This window comes from Grampus griseus (assembly GCF_964374135.1).
Source record: "Grampus griseus genome assembly, chromosome: 9".
Taxonomy (NCBI): domain Eukaryota; kingdom Metazoa; phylum Chordata; class Mammalia; order Artiodactyla; family Delphinidae; genus Grampus; species Grampus griseus.
This window is the reverse complement of record NC_139003.1, coordinates 87,804,283-87,818,818: the sequence shown is the minus strand read 5'-3', so window position 1 is coordinate 87,818,818 and position 14,536 is coordinate 87,804,283. Positions and strand designations below refer to the sequence as shown.

At 43.9% G+C, this 14,536-nt stretch overlaps 1 protein-coding gene across 6 annotated transcripts in view; it reads left to right on the top strand.

Annotated features, from left to right (window-relative positions):
* ATXN7L1 (ataxin 7 like 1) overlaps positions 1 to 14,536 on the top strand; it is a gene marked incomplete at both ends in the record, with an annotated part of 238,488 nt that overhangs the window by 205,287 nt on the left and 18,665 nt on the right. For all 6 annotated transcript variants that reach the window (XM_082662506.1, XM_082662509.1, XM_082662508.1 and 3 more), the window contains 2 exons: positions 298 to 380; positions 1,245 to 1,501. In XM_082662506.1, the coding sequence (XP_082518632.1) occupies positions 298 to 380; positions 1,245 to 1,501 (340 nt within the window). The remainder of the gene's footprint in view (positions 1 to 297; positions 381 to 1,244; positions 1,502 to 14,536) is intronic.

Here is a 14,536-nt window from a genome sequence, read left to right as displayed (position 1 = left end):
GGCTCCTTTCCCTCCGCTGCCCACCCCCCACCCCCCATTCCCTTGTGCATTCCGATCCCTACCGCCTCCCGCTGGACTTGGGAATTCTTGGGTTCAGAGGGGAGCGCCATCTTCCCCCAGCGGTTCTGGAAGCATTTTAGCAGCCGGTTGGAAAAAAAAACAAACCAAAAAAAACAGATTGCCTGACAATGTCTCACTTGTTGGTGCAAATGTGCATTTTTTTAAAAATGTGGTCTTAATGCCAAATCCTATTTAGTCTCCTTTTTTCTTATATTTTTTGTTTGTTTCTTAAACCAGAGAGAGAATTTGACCCAAATAAACACTGTGGAGTATTGGATCCCGAGACAAAGAAACCTTGCACAAGATCCCTCACCTGCAAGGTATTTCTCTTTCCATAAAAAATACTTCCTGCTCTCGCTGGGGCCTTTGTCGAAATGTTTGCATGCCACTCTCTGCACACGGCAGGGTGTGGAGCCTCGACATGACCCCCAGCTGTTCTTTGTAAGGGAAATGCTTTCTTCTCTTCCATGGTAGCAGAGCGCCTGCCTCAAGCTGGCTGGCTTTTTAAGAAGGGAAAAAAAAAAAAAAAAAATAGGCTTCCCCTGTTACTTGTGAGGCCAGACAGTAAATTGTATTTATAGGCACTCACAGGCGGTTCTAAACCCTGCTACGTTTTAATGTATGCAGGAGCAGCGCGGCGGCGGTGGCAGCGCCCTGAAAGGCAGCCCCGGAGGGGAGGACGAGCCGCCGTGCCCCTGATCCAGCCACAGCAGGGTGGCCAGGGGACAGCTGACCCAAGGCGGCCGCCAGTGGGTGGCCCCCAGCCCCGTATTTCATACTGAACTGCCAGTGCCTCTTGGGATGGAGGCTGTGGCCCTCTCTGCTTGGTGGCTCTGTGTGTCTGGGCCAAAGCAAGCCTCCCACCTGCACCTGGATTAACTCCAGCACGCCCTCACCGTTGCCTTTCATCAGAGAGGTTCTCATGGGTTCTGCGCTGAAGCTCGTCATCTTATGCCATTTTTTGGAGGAAGCTTTGGCTTCTTAACGCCAGGAGCGTAGGGCACGGTTGCGTTTTGTGTGGTCTCTGCCTCTTCCCAGCCACAGAACAGGAGCTGTTGCCTTGAAGTTGACTTTTCAAGCACCTCTAAATTCCCATGAATTGCTGTTTCTGAAATGGAGGGCCTGGGGAAGCAGGTTTATGTGCTGATCAAAGAGGCTGTGCTTTCCGTCTCTCTTCTCCTTAGACTCACTCCCTAAGCCATCGGAGGGCAGTCCCAGGCCGGAAAAAGCAATTTGACCTCCTTCTGGCGGAACACAAAGCCAAGTCCCGGGAAAAAGAAGTTAAAGATAAAGAGCATCTCCTGACTTCGGCAAGGGAAGTACTTCCAAACCCATCCGGGCCAGCGCAGGACTCGCTGCCGGGATCTTCAGGGAGCTTGGGCCCAGAACCTAAAGTCGCGTCCCCTGCAAAATCCAGGCCACCTAACTCTGTGCTTCCTAGGTAAGTCCCACCTGGGCGATAGAAGCCTTGAGTCCGTGGTCAAGTGACCCTGCCTGGCTGGGTCGTATGTGGTCGGATCACGTGTGAAATGGGAGTCGTTATCGTCCTACCTGGGGAGGTGATTGTGAAGTTGAAGGGAGAGAATGGGCGTGAGGGGCTCAGCCCAGTGCCTGCCACGTAGCGTTCAGTGGATGTTACTGCTGTCACCGTTGTCATCCTCACCGTGGTCATCGTTGCCGTGATTGTCATCCTCCATAGCAGACCTATATCCGACAGGATGTGTTTTCACGGCGTAAGAGTCAGCTAGAAATAAATAGCTGAAAGGATGACACTCAACCACCAGGCAACTTTCTGGTCACCTGAAAGTTTTTAGATTAGTTGAAGATTCCTGGAGCAGAGAGTGGGGGAAGCCTGGGGGGATGGGTAGTCAGCACAGCTTAGGAGCCCACTTGCCATGATATTTTGTGAATTTTTTCCACAGCTCTCCAATGGTCAGGGTAAAGGGAAAATTGCCGTGACAGGGCTGTCTGTCCTTACATTTCCCTCCGTACCAAGAAAGCTGAGCCACCTCTTTGGGGTTTTATTTGGTCGTCCTGGACAGAAAGGAAAGAATAGAAAACAAAACCCACCTGGGGGAATTCCCTGGCAGTCCAGTGGTTAGGATTCCAAGCTTCCACTGCAGGGGGCATGGGTTCGATCCCTGCTCGGGGAGCTAAGATCCCACATGCCACGCAGCGTGGCCAAAAAAAAGAGGGAGGGAGAAAAAAATTCCACGTGGGTTGAAAATCCATGTATGTGTGTTTTGACAGGCAGTGGAGTGCCATAATGAGCCACAGACCGATTTCCAGGTGATAGGACAGGTAACCCTCGTTCAAAAATATTTATTGAGTGCTTACTCCATAAGCAGGGTGCTGTGTTAGGTACTTTCACGCAGGGGCACAGAGATGAATGAAACCAGATCCTGCTTTTCAAGAATTTGGAGTTTAGGAGATGAGACTCAAATATCCATAGCATCATAAAAAGAAAACATTAATAACACAATATAAGTGCAGATATTAGTATCCTCTGATGATTTTTGTTTTTTTTGGTTGCGTTGGGCCTTCTTTGCTGCATCACGGGCTTTCTCTAGTTGCAACGAGCGGGGGCTACTCTTTGTTGCGGTGCACGGGCATCTCATTGCGGTGGCTTCTCTTGTTGGGGAGCACGGGCTCTAGGCGCACAGGCTTCAGTAGTTGTGGCACGCAGGCTCAGTAGTTGTGGCTCGTGGGCTCTAGAGCACAGGCTCAGTAGTTGTGGTGCATGGGCTTAGTTGCTCTGCAGCATGTGGGATCTTCCCGGACCAGGGCTCGAACCCGTGTCTCCTGCATTGGCAGGCAGATTCTTAACAACTGCGCCACCAGGGAAGTCCCCTCTGATGATTTTTAATGCATACACTGTGAGTCTCAAAGAGTAATTGTCCAGTCAGCAAGTAGGCATTAAGAGAATATAGTTACAAAAGAAGGGGAAGGAATTTATTTTTAAAGCAAAGCAAATATTTGATGACAGTTGTTACTAACCTACCAGGATCTCTCATGCCTTACACTTTGGTGCAAGCCTGACCAGTTTGGCAGCTGGAGCCCCTCTCTTGGAATCACCAAGCTCAGCCTCAGGCATCTGGGGGGATGGAGTCACCGCCCACACATCTCCATCATCATAACCATTGTCGGGTCGTTGTCGTCATCCGTTTACTTGCCACTGTCCTTGCCACCCCTCATTTTCCAAAATCGACTTGCCACTGTCCTTGCCACCCCTCATTTTCCAAAATCGTTTTATAATTTCTCACTGTAATGCCAGATGTTGGTGAAGGATACTACCCTTGGGGACACAGTTCTGCTCCAAACTTCTGGAAGGGGCTTCAATTCTATATAGCTTTCAAACTTCTTGGTGGCGATGGAACTTTTTTGTTCCCACAGAACCTTACATGGTACCCGATATAAAAGCAGACCTGCCTCCACCTGAAGCCCGCTCAGCCCTGCTTTCATCGCACGTGTACCCAGGACCCACTGTCCCCCAGCACATCCAAGGGATTACCTCAGCTTCCCCAAGGACTCCAGGGAACCCCAGTTTGAAAACTCTTTTATTATACATTTCTCCATCGATTTTGACTGATGCAGGCACTCAGCACCCAAGCAGTGGTACCTGGCTTAACAGAGAAGCTGGGGGCAGCCGTTAAAAAATGAAACAGGCAACAGTGGAGCCTTAAGAGCTGCTTCTTTCTGTTCCTTTTTTGGTTTAATTTTCAGGGGAATGTTTGTCAATAGAGAAATGCCAGGTGTTTATGTTCTTTTAGGGAAATAGAAGAAAGAGAGAGGGTGAGGTTAATCGGCAGAAAAGAATGTCTCTGAAGGAAAAGGGGAGGCCAAGGAGCACGTTACAAATGTTGGTAAGAGAATAATTTTTGAGGACGCTTTCAAGGCACCAGAAAACTCAGGGGTGAACTCTGTTCCACAGTTAGTGGGAAATAACGTCCTTTTTCAGTTGTTTTAGGTTCACACGAGACCCCATGCCATCAGAGATCGAAAAAGCATGATCAGGGCTTCCCTGGTGGTGCAGTGGTTGAGAGTCCGCCTGCTGATGCAGGGGACGCGGGTTCGTGCCCCGGTCCGGGAAGATCCCACATGCCGGTCTGGGAAGATCCCACATGCCGCGGAGCGGCTGGGCCCGTGAGCCATGGCCGCTGAGCCTGTGTGTCCGGAGCCTGTGCTCCGCAACGGGAGAGGCCACAACAGTGGCCTTTTTTTGCGTACCGCAAAAAAAAAAAAAAAGAAAAGAAAAAAGAAAAAGCATGATCAGAAGTAAACATACCCACATAAGACTTAAAGCAGTTATTTCCCTCATATTAATGATGTAAATATAATAGATGTTTCAGTCACACTCATTATCTATAATTGGCCAAAAAAAAAATTGTCACACATGAATGGAATTATGGTTATCCCTTCCCAATCGTGAATTTCTCTTGTAGGAAATGCTAACAGCGTGTGAATTTATATCTTAAATATCATTTTGGTAACCTTGAAAATATTCCAGTTGCCATATTTTTGCGTTGCAACCCATGCTTGTCAGGGGTTCCTAAAAGAGGGACTTGGGTCTAGGATTGGAAAAGTGAAAGTTAGCTAGCAAGGGTTGGAACAGGATTGGAAGTGCAAGGCTCAACTCCTTGTCTGCTAACTAGATGAACGTGGCCATGTCTCTCAGCCTCTCTGGCCTCAAATTGCTCAACTGCCAAACAGAGCTAAGGAGAATTGAGTGAGATAAAATACCAAGCTCATCATAAGCACTCAGTTCATGGTAGCTGGTAGTAGGGGGCAGTGGTAGTCAATGGGAAAGCAATGGGAGCCTCAGTGCTACCTGATTTCCATTCACCTGTCCTCCTGGCCTCTGTCCTTCAACCTGGGGCCCCTTGGATAACATACCAGTATGCTCTGTTTCTTTGCCCCCAACTCTAAGGAAACACATTATTTGCCCCACAGAGCCCAAGGGCTATGAATGACCAGGCCAACCAAAGCCATCAGGACTCTGTTGGAAAGGCGCAGGGGTTCAGGGAAGGGGGGCAGCAGAGGGAGGAAGGGTCAGCTGTGGAGGTCAGTGCTGCCAAGATCTGGGCACGTTCCCCTCTGTCTCATAGATGCTCACACATCTCTCCTTAAAGTATAAAATGGCAAATGCCAATGAATCTAAGACTGACAGGGGCAGCAGGGAAAGAGGCAGAAGGTCCTAGATACCTGAAAAAGGGCAGAGGTGAGTCTGGAGTGAAAGCTACTTCATTACATAGAGTAATCGCCAAAGTGGAAGCCGTTTCTCTCTTTGACTTATGTTTGTCCCTGGGCTTTTCCTACTCATTTCTCAACAGGGGGGCCTTTGAAGTCAAGCAGGCAGAGCCCAGTCTCATTTCCACTTTTTATTAGCTTGGCAACCAATGTCCTCATCTGAGAAGTGTAGGTCATAGTTACGCGCACCTAAGGCAGTGGGTAGCTCCAATGAGAAAAGGTACGTGACGTGCCTACATGCAGTAAGGACTCAGTTAAGGTCAGTTGTTTTCTTGTGCTTCCTCAAAGTGGTGGGGGTTAGGGGACTTTAAGTTTCTCTGGGTGTAACTGGACAGGGACCATCATCACATGCACTGTCTTTAGACCAGACTGGTAAGTGGAGGGGTGAGGGGTAATGTAGTGCTGAGGAAGAAAGGTTGGACGGCAGCTTAACACTTGCGAGACTTTCCCCACACTTTCTCATGGCCAGTTGCCCAATTCCCCATCATCCTCTCCAAGCCTTGGCTTTTTTGAGACGCAAGCTGGTCCCAGCGCACTCCATCCCTCCAGGTTCCACCCTGGAGGGCAGTGATCAGAGCTGGGAGGAGGTCTTGAAAGCATCCGCCATTCCGTCATCGCCAGGAGGGTGCCCACGTCCTGAGTGACACAAGTCTAAAAACGAGGAGATCCAGGGCTCCTTCCCGTTGTGCACGAGCACACGTGTGCCCAGCGTCCTTCCTTCATGTTTCTGTCTTGGTTCTCAGAGCTGATTCTGCTCTGCAGCTCGCAGTTTTCATGCTCAGCTTTACTCTCCACGATTCTCCTCCCCTTGTCTCCTCTCTTTTGTCTGGCAACTGGAACTTACTATTGAGTGTTTCAACTGTTCTAAGATTTTCTTTTTCTTAGCGAAACTTCTTTTTTTTAAATCAACATAGTATAGACACATAGTTCAAAAACTAAATAGTACTAAAAGGGTTAGAGTGAAAAACAGTAGTTCCTACCATCCTGGAACTCTGTTGACCCTCTCTGTGTTGGAGCATCTGTTTCCTGTATCCCTTTGCCACCTTCTCTCTTGGTTTGCTCCTTTATTTGATGGAGTATCTTCTCCATTAGCTTCCTGTGAAAAGGGACATGGGAGGTCAATTTTTAGAATCCTTATACACCTGAAAATGTTTTTATTCTACCCTCACACTTAATTGATCATCTCTCTGAGTATATAACTGGATTGAGAATTATTTCCATACAGAAGATTGAAGACAATTTTTCCATTGGTTTCTGGCATCGAAGGTTTTTATTGAGGAGTTTCATAACATTCTGATTCCATTTTTAATTGCTGAAGCATGGGGATCTGAAATTTCCCAGGGATCCCCCTTGGTGTAGGTCTTTTTTCATTCATTGTTCTAGGTACTCAGTCGATCCTTTCAACCTGGAAACACCTGTTTCTGGGATATTTTCCCATATTACGTGCTAAATCGTTTTCTCCCCACTATGTCTTTATTCTCTTTCTTAACTTCCTGTTAGTTGGATGTTGGATCATTTGCTCTGACCTCTTCATCCTCTTACCTCCTTTCTCCTGTTGTCTCTCAATCTCTTGTTCCACTTTCTAAAAGATTTTTTTACTTTACTCTTCAAAACTGTATATTAAATAGTTTACGATTTACTTGTTAAATTTTAGGATCTGGTTCTTTTTATCGGCATGCGGGATCTTAGTTCCCCAACCAGGGATCAAATCCACACCCCCTGCAGTGGAAGGGCAGAGTCTTAACCACCGGATCTCCAGGGAAGCCCCTCCTCTTTTCTTCCTTTCTCTTCATTTCCCCCAAGTTTGTTTCATATATGTGTTCATGTGTTTGATGTTTGGTTGGTCAGCTCATGTTGGAGGTGTTCCAGGAATGTTTGGTTGTCTCTAACCATTCATATTTAAAAGAGAGGCTCTAACAGGCTCATTGGAGGTCTATGTGGGACTATCAACCAAAAGGTCATCATGTCACCAGTCAGCGTTTTGTTGGAATATTCCCAAAGGCAAGCTGTGGAAGCCTTTTCTCCGGGGTCATTCAGTTTCCTGAGGGAAGAACCCTGCCTGCTGATGTACCTGGTAATAGGCATTCCGGCAGTGCCAACTAAGGATCTGACCAGGGGCAGCCCACAGTCCTCCTGTTTTTAGCCCTGTGCCCCCTCCTGGTCTCTGCTGAGCCTGGGGGCCCCACGTCTAGAGTCTCTCTGGTTCAGTTTCTCTTTTTGAGGGTTGATTGGAGAGCGAGGGGACTGGCAAGGGCAATGGTAAGTCATGTGACCGTGTGAGGTAGCAGTGATGACCTGCGGGTCCAGCGACAGAATATTGAGCCTTTCAGCTCTCTCGCTATGTTTAGTCCTCACCTCACCCATGACTTGTGCAGCTCTAGCTGCTCCAGGTGCCCTGCTTCTCAAGGTTCTGTGGTAGGTCAACTCCTTTCCCATCAGTTAACACTCTCCAGCCACAGTCTGTCTTCTAAAAATAGGTTAAAATCTCTTGTTCACACTTGTTGGGACACTTCAGGTGCAAGTAGCAGAAAATCTTGCTTACTAACCACTTCAATAATTAGGAAATTTCTTACCACTGGTGACAAGAAGTCCAGAGGTGAAAGAGTACCAGTCCCCAAAGATCAGGGGTTGGCTCTCCTTTTTTGTTTTTTGTTTTGTAAACTAGTTTGTTTTTTTTTTCTTTATTGGAGTATAATTGCTTTACAATGGTGTGTTAGTTTCTGCTTTATAACAAAGTGAATCAGTTATACATATACATATATCCCCATATCTCTTCCCTCTTGCATCTCCCTCCCTCCCACCCTCCCTATCCCACCCCTCTAGGTGGTCACAAAGCACCTAGCTGATCGCCCTGTGCTATGCGGCTGCTTCCCACTAGCTATCTGTTTTACATTTGGCAGTGTATACATGTCCATGCCACTCTCTCACTTTGTCACAGCTTCCCCTTCCCCTTCCCCATATCCTCAAGTCCGTTCTCTAGTAGGTCTGCGTCTTTATTCCCGTCTTGCCCCTAGGTTCTTCATGACCATTTTTTCCCCCTTAAATTCCATATATATGTGTTAGCATACGGTATTTGTTTTTCTCTTTCTGACTTACTTCACTCTGTATGACAGTCTCTAGGTCCGTCCACCTCACTACAAATAACTCAATTTCGTTTCTTTTTATGGCTGAGTAATATTCCATTGTATATATGTGCCACATCTTCTTTATCCATTCATCTGTTGATAGACACTTAGGTTGCTTCCATGTCCTGGCTGTTGTAAATAGAGCTGCAATGAACAATGTGGTACATGACTCTTTTTGAATTATGGTTTTCTCAGGGTATATGCCAAGTAGTGGGATTGCTGGGTTTTATGGTAGTTCTATTTTTAGTTTTTTAAGGGACCTCCATACTGTTCTCCATAATGGCTGTATCAATTTACATTCCCACCAACAGTGCAAGAGGGTTCCCTTTTCTCCACACCCTCTCCAGCATTTATTGTTTGTATATTTTTTGATGATGGCCATTCTGACCGGTGTGAGATGATATCTCATTGTAGTTTTGATTTGCATTTCTCTAATGATTAATGATGTTGAGCATTCTTTCATGTGTTTGTTGGCAATCTGTATATCTTCTTTGGAGAAATGTCTATTTAGGTCTCCTGCCCACTTTTGGATTGGTTTTTTTGTTTCTTTGATATTGAGCTGCATGAGCTGCTTGTAAATTTTGGAGATTAATCCTTTGTCAGTTGCTTCATTTACAAATATTTTCTCCCATTCTAAGGGTTGTATTTTCATCTTGTTTATGGTTTCCTTTGCTGTGCAAAAGCTTTTAAGTTTCATTAGGTCCCATTTGTTTATTTTTGTTTTTATTTCCATTTCTCTAGGAGGTGGGTCAAAAAAGATCTTGCTGTGATTTATGTCATGGAGTGTTCTGCCTGTGTTTTCCTCTAAGAGTTTAACGGTGTCTGGCCTTACATTTAGGTCTTTAATCCATTTTGAGTTTATTTTTGTGTATGGTATTAGGGAGTGTTCTCATTTCATTCTTTTACATGTAGCTGTCCAGTTTTCCCAGCACCACTTATTGAAGAGGCTGTCTTTTCTCCACTGTATATTCTTGCCTCCTCTATCAAAAATAAGGTGACAGTATGTCCATGGGTTTATCTCTGGGCTTTCTATCCTGTTCCATTGATCTATATTTCTGATTTTGTGCCAGTACCATACTGTCTATTATTACTGTAGCTTTGTAGTATAGCCTGAAGTCAGGGAGGCTGATTCCTCCAGCTCTGTTTTTCTTTCTCAAGATTGCTTTGGCTATTCGGTGTCTTTTACGTTTCCATACAAATTGTGAGATTTTTTTGTTCTAGTTCTGTGAAAAATGCTAGTGGTAGCTTGATAGGGATTGCACTGAATCTGTAGATTGCTTTGGGTAGTAGAGTCATTTTCACAATGTTGATTCTTCCAATCCAAGAACATGGTATATCTCTCCATCTGTCTGTATCATCTTCAATTTCTTTCATCCGTGTCTTATAGTTTTCTGCATACAGGTCTTTTGTCTCCTTAGGTAGGTTTATTCCTAGGTATTTTATTCTTTTTGTTGCAGTGGTAAATGGGAGTGTTTTCTTAATTTCACTTTCAGAGTTTTCATCATTAGTGTATAGGAATGCAGGAGATTTCTGTGCATTAATTTTTTATCCTGCTACTTTACCAAATTCATTGATTAGCTCTAGTAGTTTTCTGGTAGCATCTTTAGGATTCTCTATGTATAGTGTCATGTCATCTGCAAACAGTGACAGCTTTACTTCTCTTTTTCCGATTTGGATTCCTTTTATTTCTTTTTCTTCTCTGATTGCTGTGGCTAAAACTTCCAAAACTATGTTGAATAATATTGGTGAGAGTGGGCAACCTTGTCTTGTTCCTGATCTTGGTGGAAATGGTTTCAGTTTTTCACCATTGAGGATGATGTTGGCAGTGGGTTTGTCATATGTGGCCTTTATTATGTTGAGGTAAGTTCCCTCTCTGTCTACTTTCTGGAGGGTTTTTATCATAAATGGGTGTTGAATTTTGTCGAAAGCTTTCTCTGCATCTATTGAGATGATCATATGATTTTTCTCCTTCAGTTTGTTAATATGGTGTATCACATTGATTGATTTGCATATATTGAAGAATCCTTGCATTCCTGGGATAAACCCCACTTGATCATGTTGTATGATCCTTTTAATGTGCTGTTGGATTCTATTTGCCAGTATTTTGTTGAGGATTTTTGCATCAATGTTCATCAGTGATACTGGCCTGTAGTTTTCTTTCTTTGTGACATCTTTGTCTGGTTTGGTATGAGGGTGATGGTGGCCTCATAGAATGAGTTTGGGAGTGTTCCTCCCTCTGCTATATTTTGGAAGAGTTTGAGAAAGAGAGGTGTTAGCTCTTCTCTAAATGTTTGATAGAATTTGCCTGTGAAGCCATCTGGCCTTGGGCTTTTGTTTGTTGGAAGATTTTTAATCACAGTTTCAATTTCAGTGCTTGTGATTGGTCTGTTCATATTTTCTATTTCTTTCTGGTTCAGTCTCGGAAGGTTGTGCATTTCTAAGAATTTGTCCATTTCTTCCAGGTTGTCCATTTTATTGGCATATGGTTGCTTGTAGTAATCTCTCATGATCCTTTGTATTTCTGCAGTGTCAGTTGTTACTTCTTTTTGATTTCTATATTTATTGATTTGAGTCTTCTCCCTTTTTTTCTTGATGAGTCTGGCTAATGGTTTATCAATTTTGTTTACCTTCTCAAAGAACCAGCTTTTAGTTTTATTGATTTTTGCTATAGTTTCCTTCATTTCTTCTTCATTTATTTCTGATCTGATCTTTATGGTTTCTTTCTGGCTCTCCTTCTGTGGCTTTCTTTTATTCCACCCTCTTCGATCTTTTGGATTCATCTTCAACGTCATTAGCTAGATGGCTATAGCACTTCCAGAGGAAAAAGATCCAGATGAAGGTGGAGACCACCTTTTCCTTGTGTGTCTCTTTTTTTTTTTTTAATAGCTGTCCTAGTGGGTGTGAAGTGGTAACTCATTGTGATTTTGATTTGCATTTCCCTAATGACTGATGATGTTGAACATCTTTTCATGTGATTGCTGGCACCATTTATATATCTTTTCTGAGAAATGTCTATTAAAGTTCTTTGCTCATTTAAAAAAAATTTTTTTTAAATAAATTTATTTATTTATGGCTGTGTTGGGTCTTCGTTGATGCCCACAGGCTTTCTCTAGTTGCAGAGAGCGAGGGCTACTCTTCACTGAAGTGCATGGGCTTCTCATTGCAGTGGCTTCTCTTGTTGCGGAGCACAGGCTCTAGGCGTGCAGACTCAGTAGTTGTGGCACACGGGCTTACTTGCTTCGCGGCATGTGGGATCTTCCCGGACCAGGGATTGAACCCATGTCCCCAGCACTGGCAGGCAGATTCTTAACCACTGTGCCACAAGGGAAGTCCCTAAATTTATTTTTTATTGAAGTATAGTTGAATTACAATGTTGTGTTAATGACAGCAAAGTGACTCAGTTATACATATATATACATTTTTTTCATATTCTTTTTCATTATGGTTTATCACAGGATATTGATATTCCTTATGCTATACAGTAAGGTCATTTGCCCATTATTTTTTAATTTTTAAAAATTTTTTGGCCACACTGTGCGGCTTGTGGGATCTTAGTTCCCTGACCAGGGATAGACCCCAGGCCCCTGCAGTGAAAGTGAGGAATGTTAATGACTGGACTGCCAGGGAATTCCCTCCTTGTGTCTCTTTTTAAAAGTGAGAAAAATCTTTGCAAAAGCCACCCCCCCCCATCGCAAAACAAAATACATTTTCTTTTATTTCTCATGCACTTTCCCAAACCAATCATTAACGAGTTGAATGAGATTCCCATTATTACTTAAGGGGTTAAATGGAGACTAGGATGTCATCACCATGATGATCACCACAGTTCTGTTGATCTCTTTGTTTTTCAGAGCTAATGCCTTTTTTATCCCTTTACTATGATTTTAGTATTTTGGGACAGAGGAGATAAATGTGTTCAATCCATCTGCCCCATTTAACAGTAAATTCTTCAGCCACTTTCTTGCACATACCTGTACTCCTAGCTCACTTTCTTTTATTTTTCTCTCTTTCTTTTTGTTATGAAAATTTCCCCATGTACAAAAAAATAGAATAGTATAATGAATACCTGCATACCTAGTTTTAACAGTTTTAATATTTAGCCACTGTGTTGACTTCATCTACATTCTTTTTCGTTTTTTATAAATTTATTTATTTTTTTTATTTTTGGCTGCATTGGGTTTTCGTTGCTGCACACGTGCTCTCTCTAGTTGCAGCGAGCGGGGGCTACTCTTTGTTGTGGTGCGCGGGCTTCTCATTGTGGTGGCTTCTCTTGTTGCAGAGCACGGGCTCTAGGCACACGGGCTTCAGTAGTTGTGGCACGCGGGCTCTAGAGCACAGGCTCAGTAGTTGGGGCACACAGGCTTAGTTGCTCTGCGGCATGTGGGATCTTCCTGGACCAGGGCTCGAACCCGTGTCCCCTGCATTGGCAGGTGGATTCTTAACCACTGTGCCACCAGGGAAGCCCCATCTACATTTTTTGATCTGTTTTGAAGTAAATTGCAGATATCTTGGCATTTCACCCTAAATTTTCAAATGCATCTTTGGAAAGTAAAGGTCTTCTCCTTTATAACTATGATACTAGTATCACACAACAAAATCCGGCTTTTATCTCCTGCAGGATAGGGAGGTCCTAATATGGTGGGGAAAGCTTCAAAAAGAGTCTACCAGAAAGTATGGGAACAACTTAAATGTCCATCAATAGAGTAGTTAAATAAGTTACAATATGTCCATACTATGGAATACTATACTGGGGAATATTAAAATGATGATAGATTTCTATACATGGAAAGATTTCTGCAACATCACTAAGTTAAAAAAAAAAGCATAATAGTATGTACAATGTGATCCAGTTCTTACGCTACTAAATGTAAAATAGATAGCTGGTGGGAAGCAGCCGCATAGCACAGGGAGATCAGCTCGGTGCTTTGTTACCACCTAGAGGGGTGGGATAGGGAGGGTGGGAGGGAGGGAGATGCAAGAGGGAGGAGATATGGGGATATATGTATATGTATAGCTGATTCACTTTGTTATAAACAGAAACTAACACACCATTGTAAAGCAATTATACTCCAATAAAGATGTTTTTAAAAAAATGCATGTGCCTGTTCGCACAGTAAAGAGGTCTGGAAGGATATAAATCAAAATGGAAGTAACACTTGATCTTGAGTGGCAGGTTTACGAATGCTGTTTTCTTTCTTTATATGTTTTGATGTTATCAAAATTGGTTTACCGTTTGGGTCTTCAGCTGTAAACAGGCAACAGTGCTGTTGTCCCTTCTGACACAGGAGAGTAGGGAATGCACCTGGGAGTTGTGTTTTCCGGACTATAGACTTTTAACATGTAGAATGAATGGCATCTTTGTTTTCATAAGGTTGGAAAGTGATAGTCAATAATAAATTGTCATACCAACAGAGTTGGTATAATTACACGGGAAAACTACCTGTTGCCTTGTTTGTGGCGTTTTATGGGGTTTTTTTATTTGTAGCATTGTATGCATACATGAAATTTACTATTTTAATTTCTAAGTGTACAGTTTAGTGGCATTAAGTACATTCATGTTGTGGTGCAACCATCACCACCAGCCGTTTCCAGAACTTTTTCATCATCCAGTACTGGAGCTCTGTACCATTAAATACTAACTCCCTGTTCCCAGCGCCTCGTGACCACTGTTCTACTTTTTGTCCCTGTGAATTTGACTACTCTAGGTACCTCGTACAAGCAGTGTCATACAGTAATTGTCCTTTGTGACGGGCTTAGTTCACTTAGCATCATGCCCCCAAGGTTCATCCATGTTGTAGCAGATGTCAGAATTTCCTTTCTTTTCTTTGTTTTTTTTAAAGGAACATTTATTTATTTACTTATTTTTGGCTGTGTTGGGTCTTTGTTGCTGCGCGCGGGCTTTCTCTAGTTGCAGCAAGTGGGGGCTACTCTTCATTGCGGTGCGCGGGCTTCTCATTGCAGTGGCTTCTCTTGTTGTGGAGCATGGGCTTTAGGCGCACGGGCTTCAGTAGTTGTGGCTTGTGGGCTCAGTAGTTGTGGCTCATGGGCTCTAGAGTGCAGGCTCAGTAATTGTGGCGCATGGGCTTAGTTGCTCTGTGGCATAT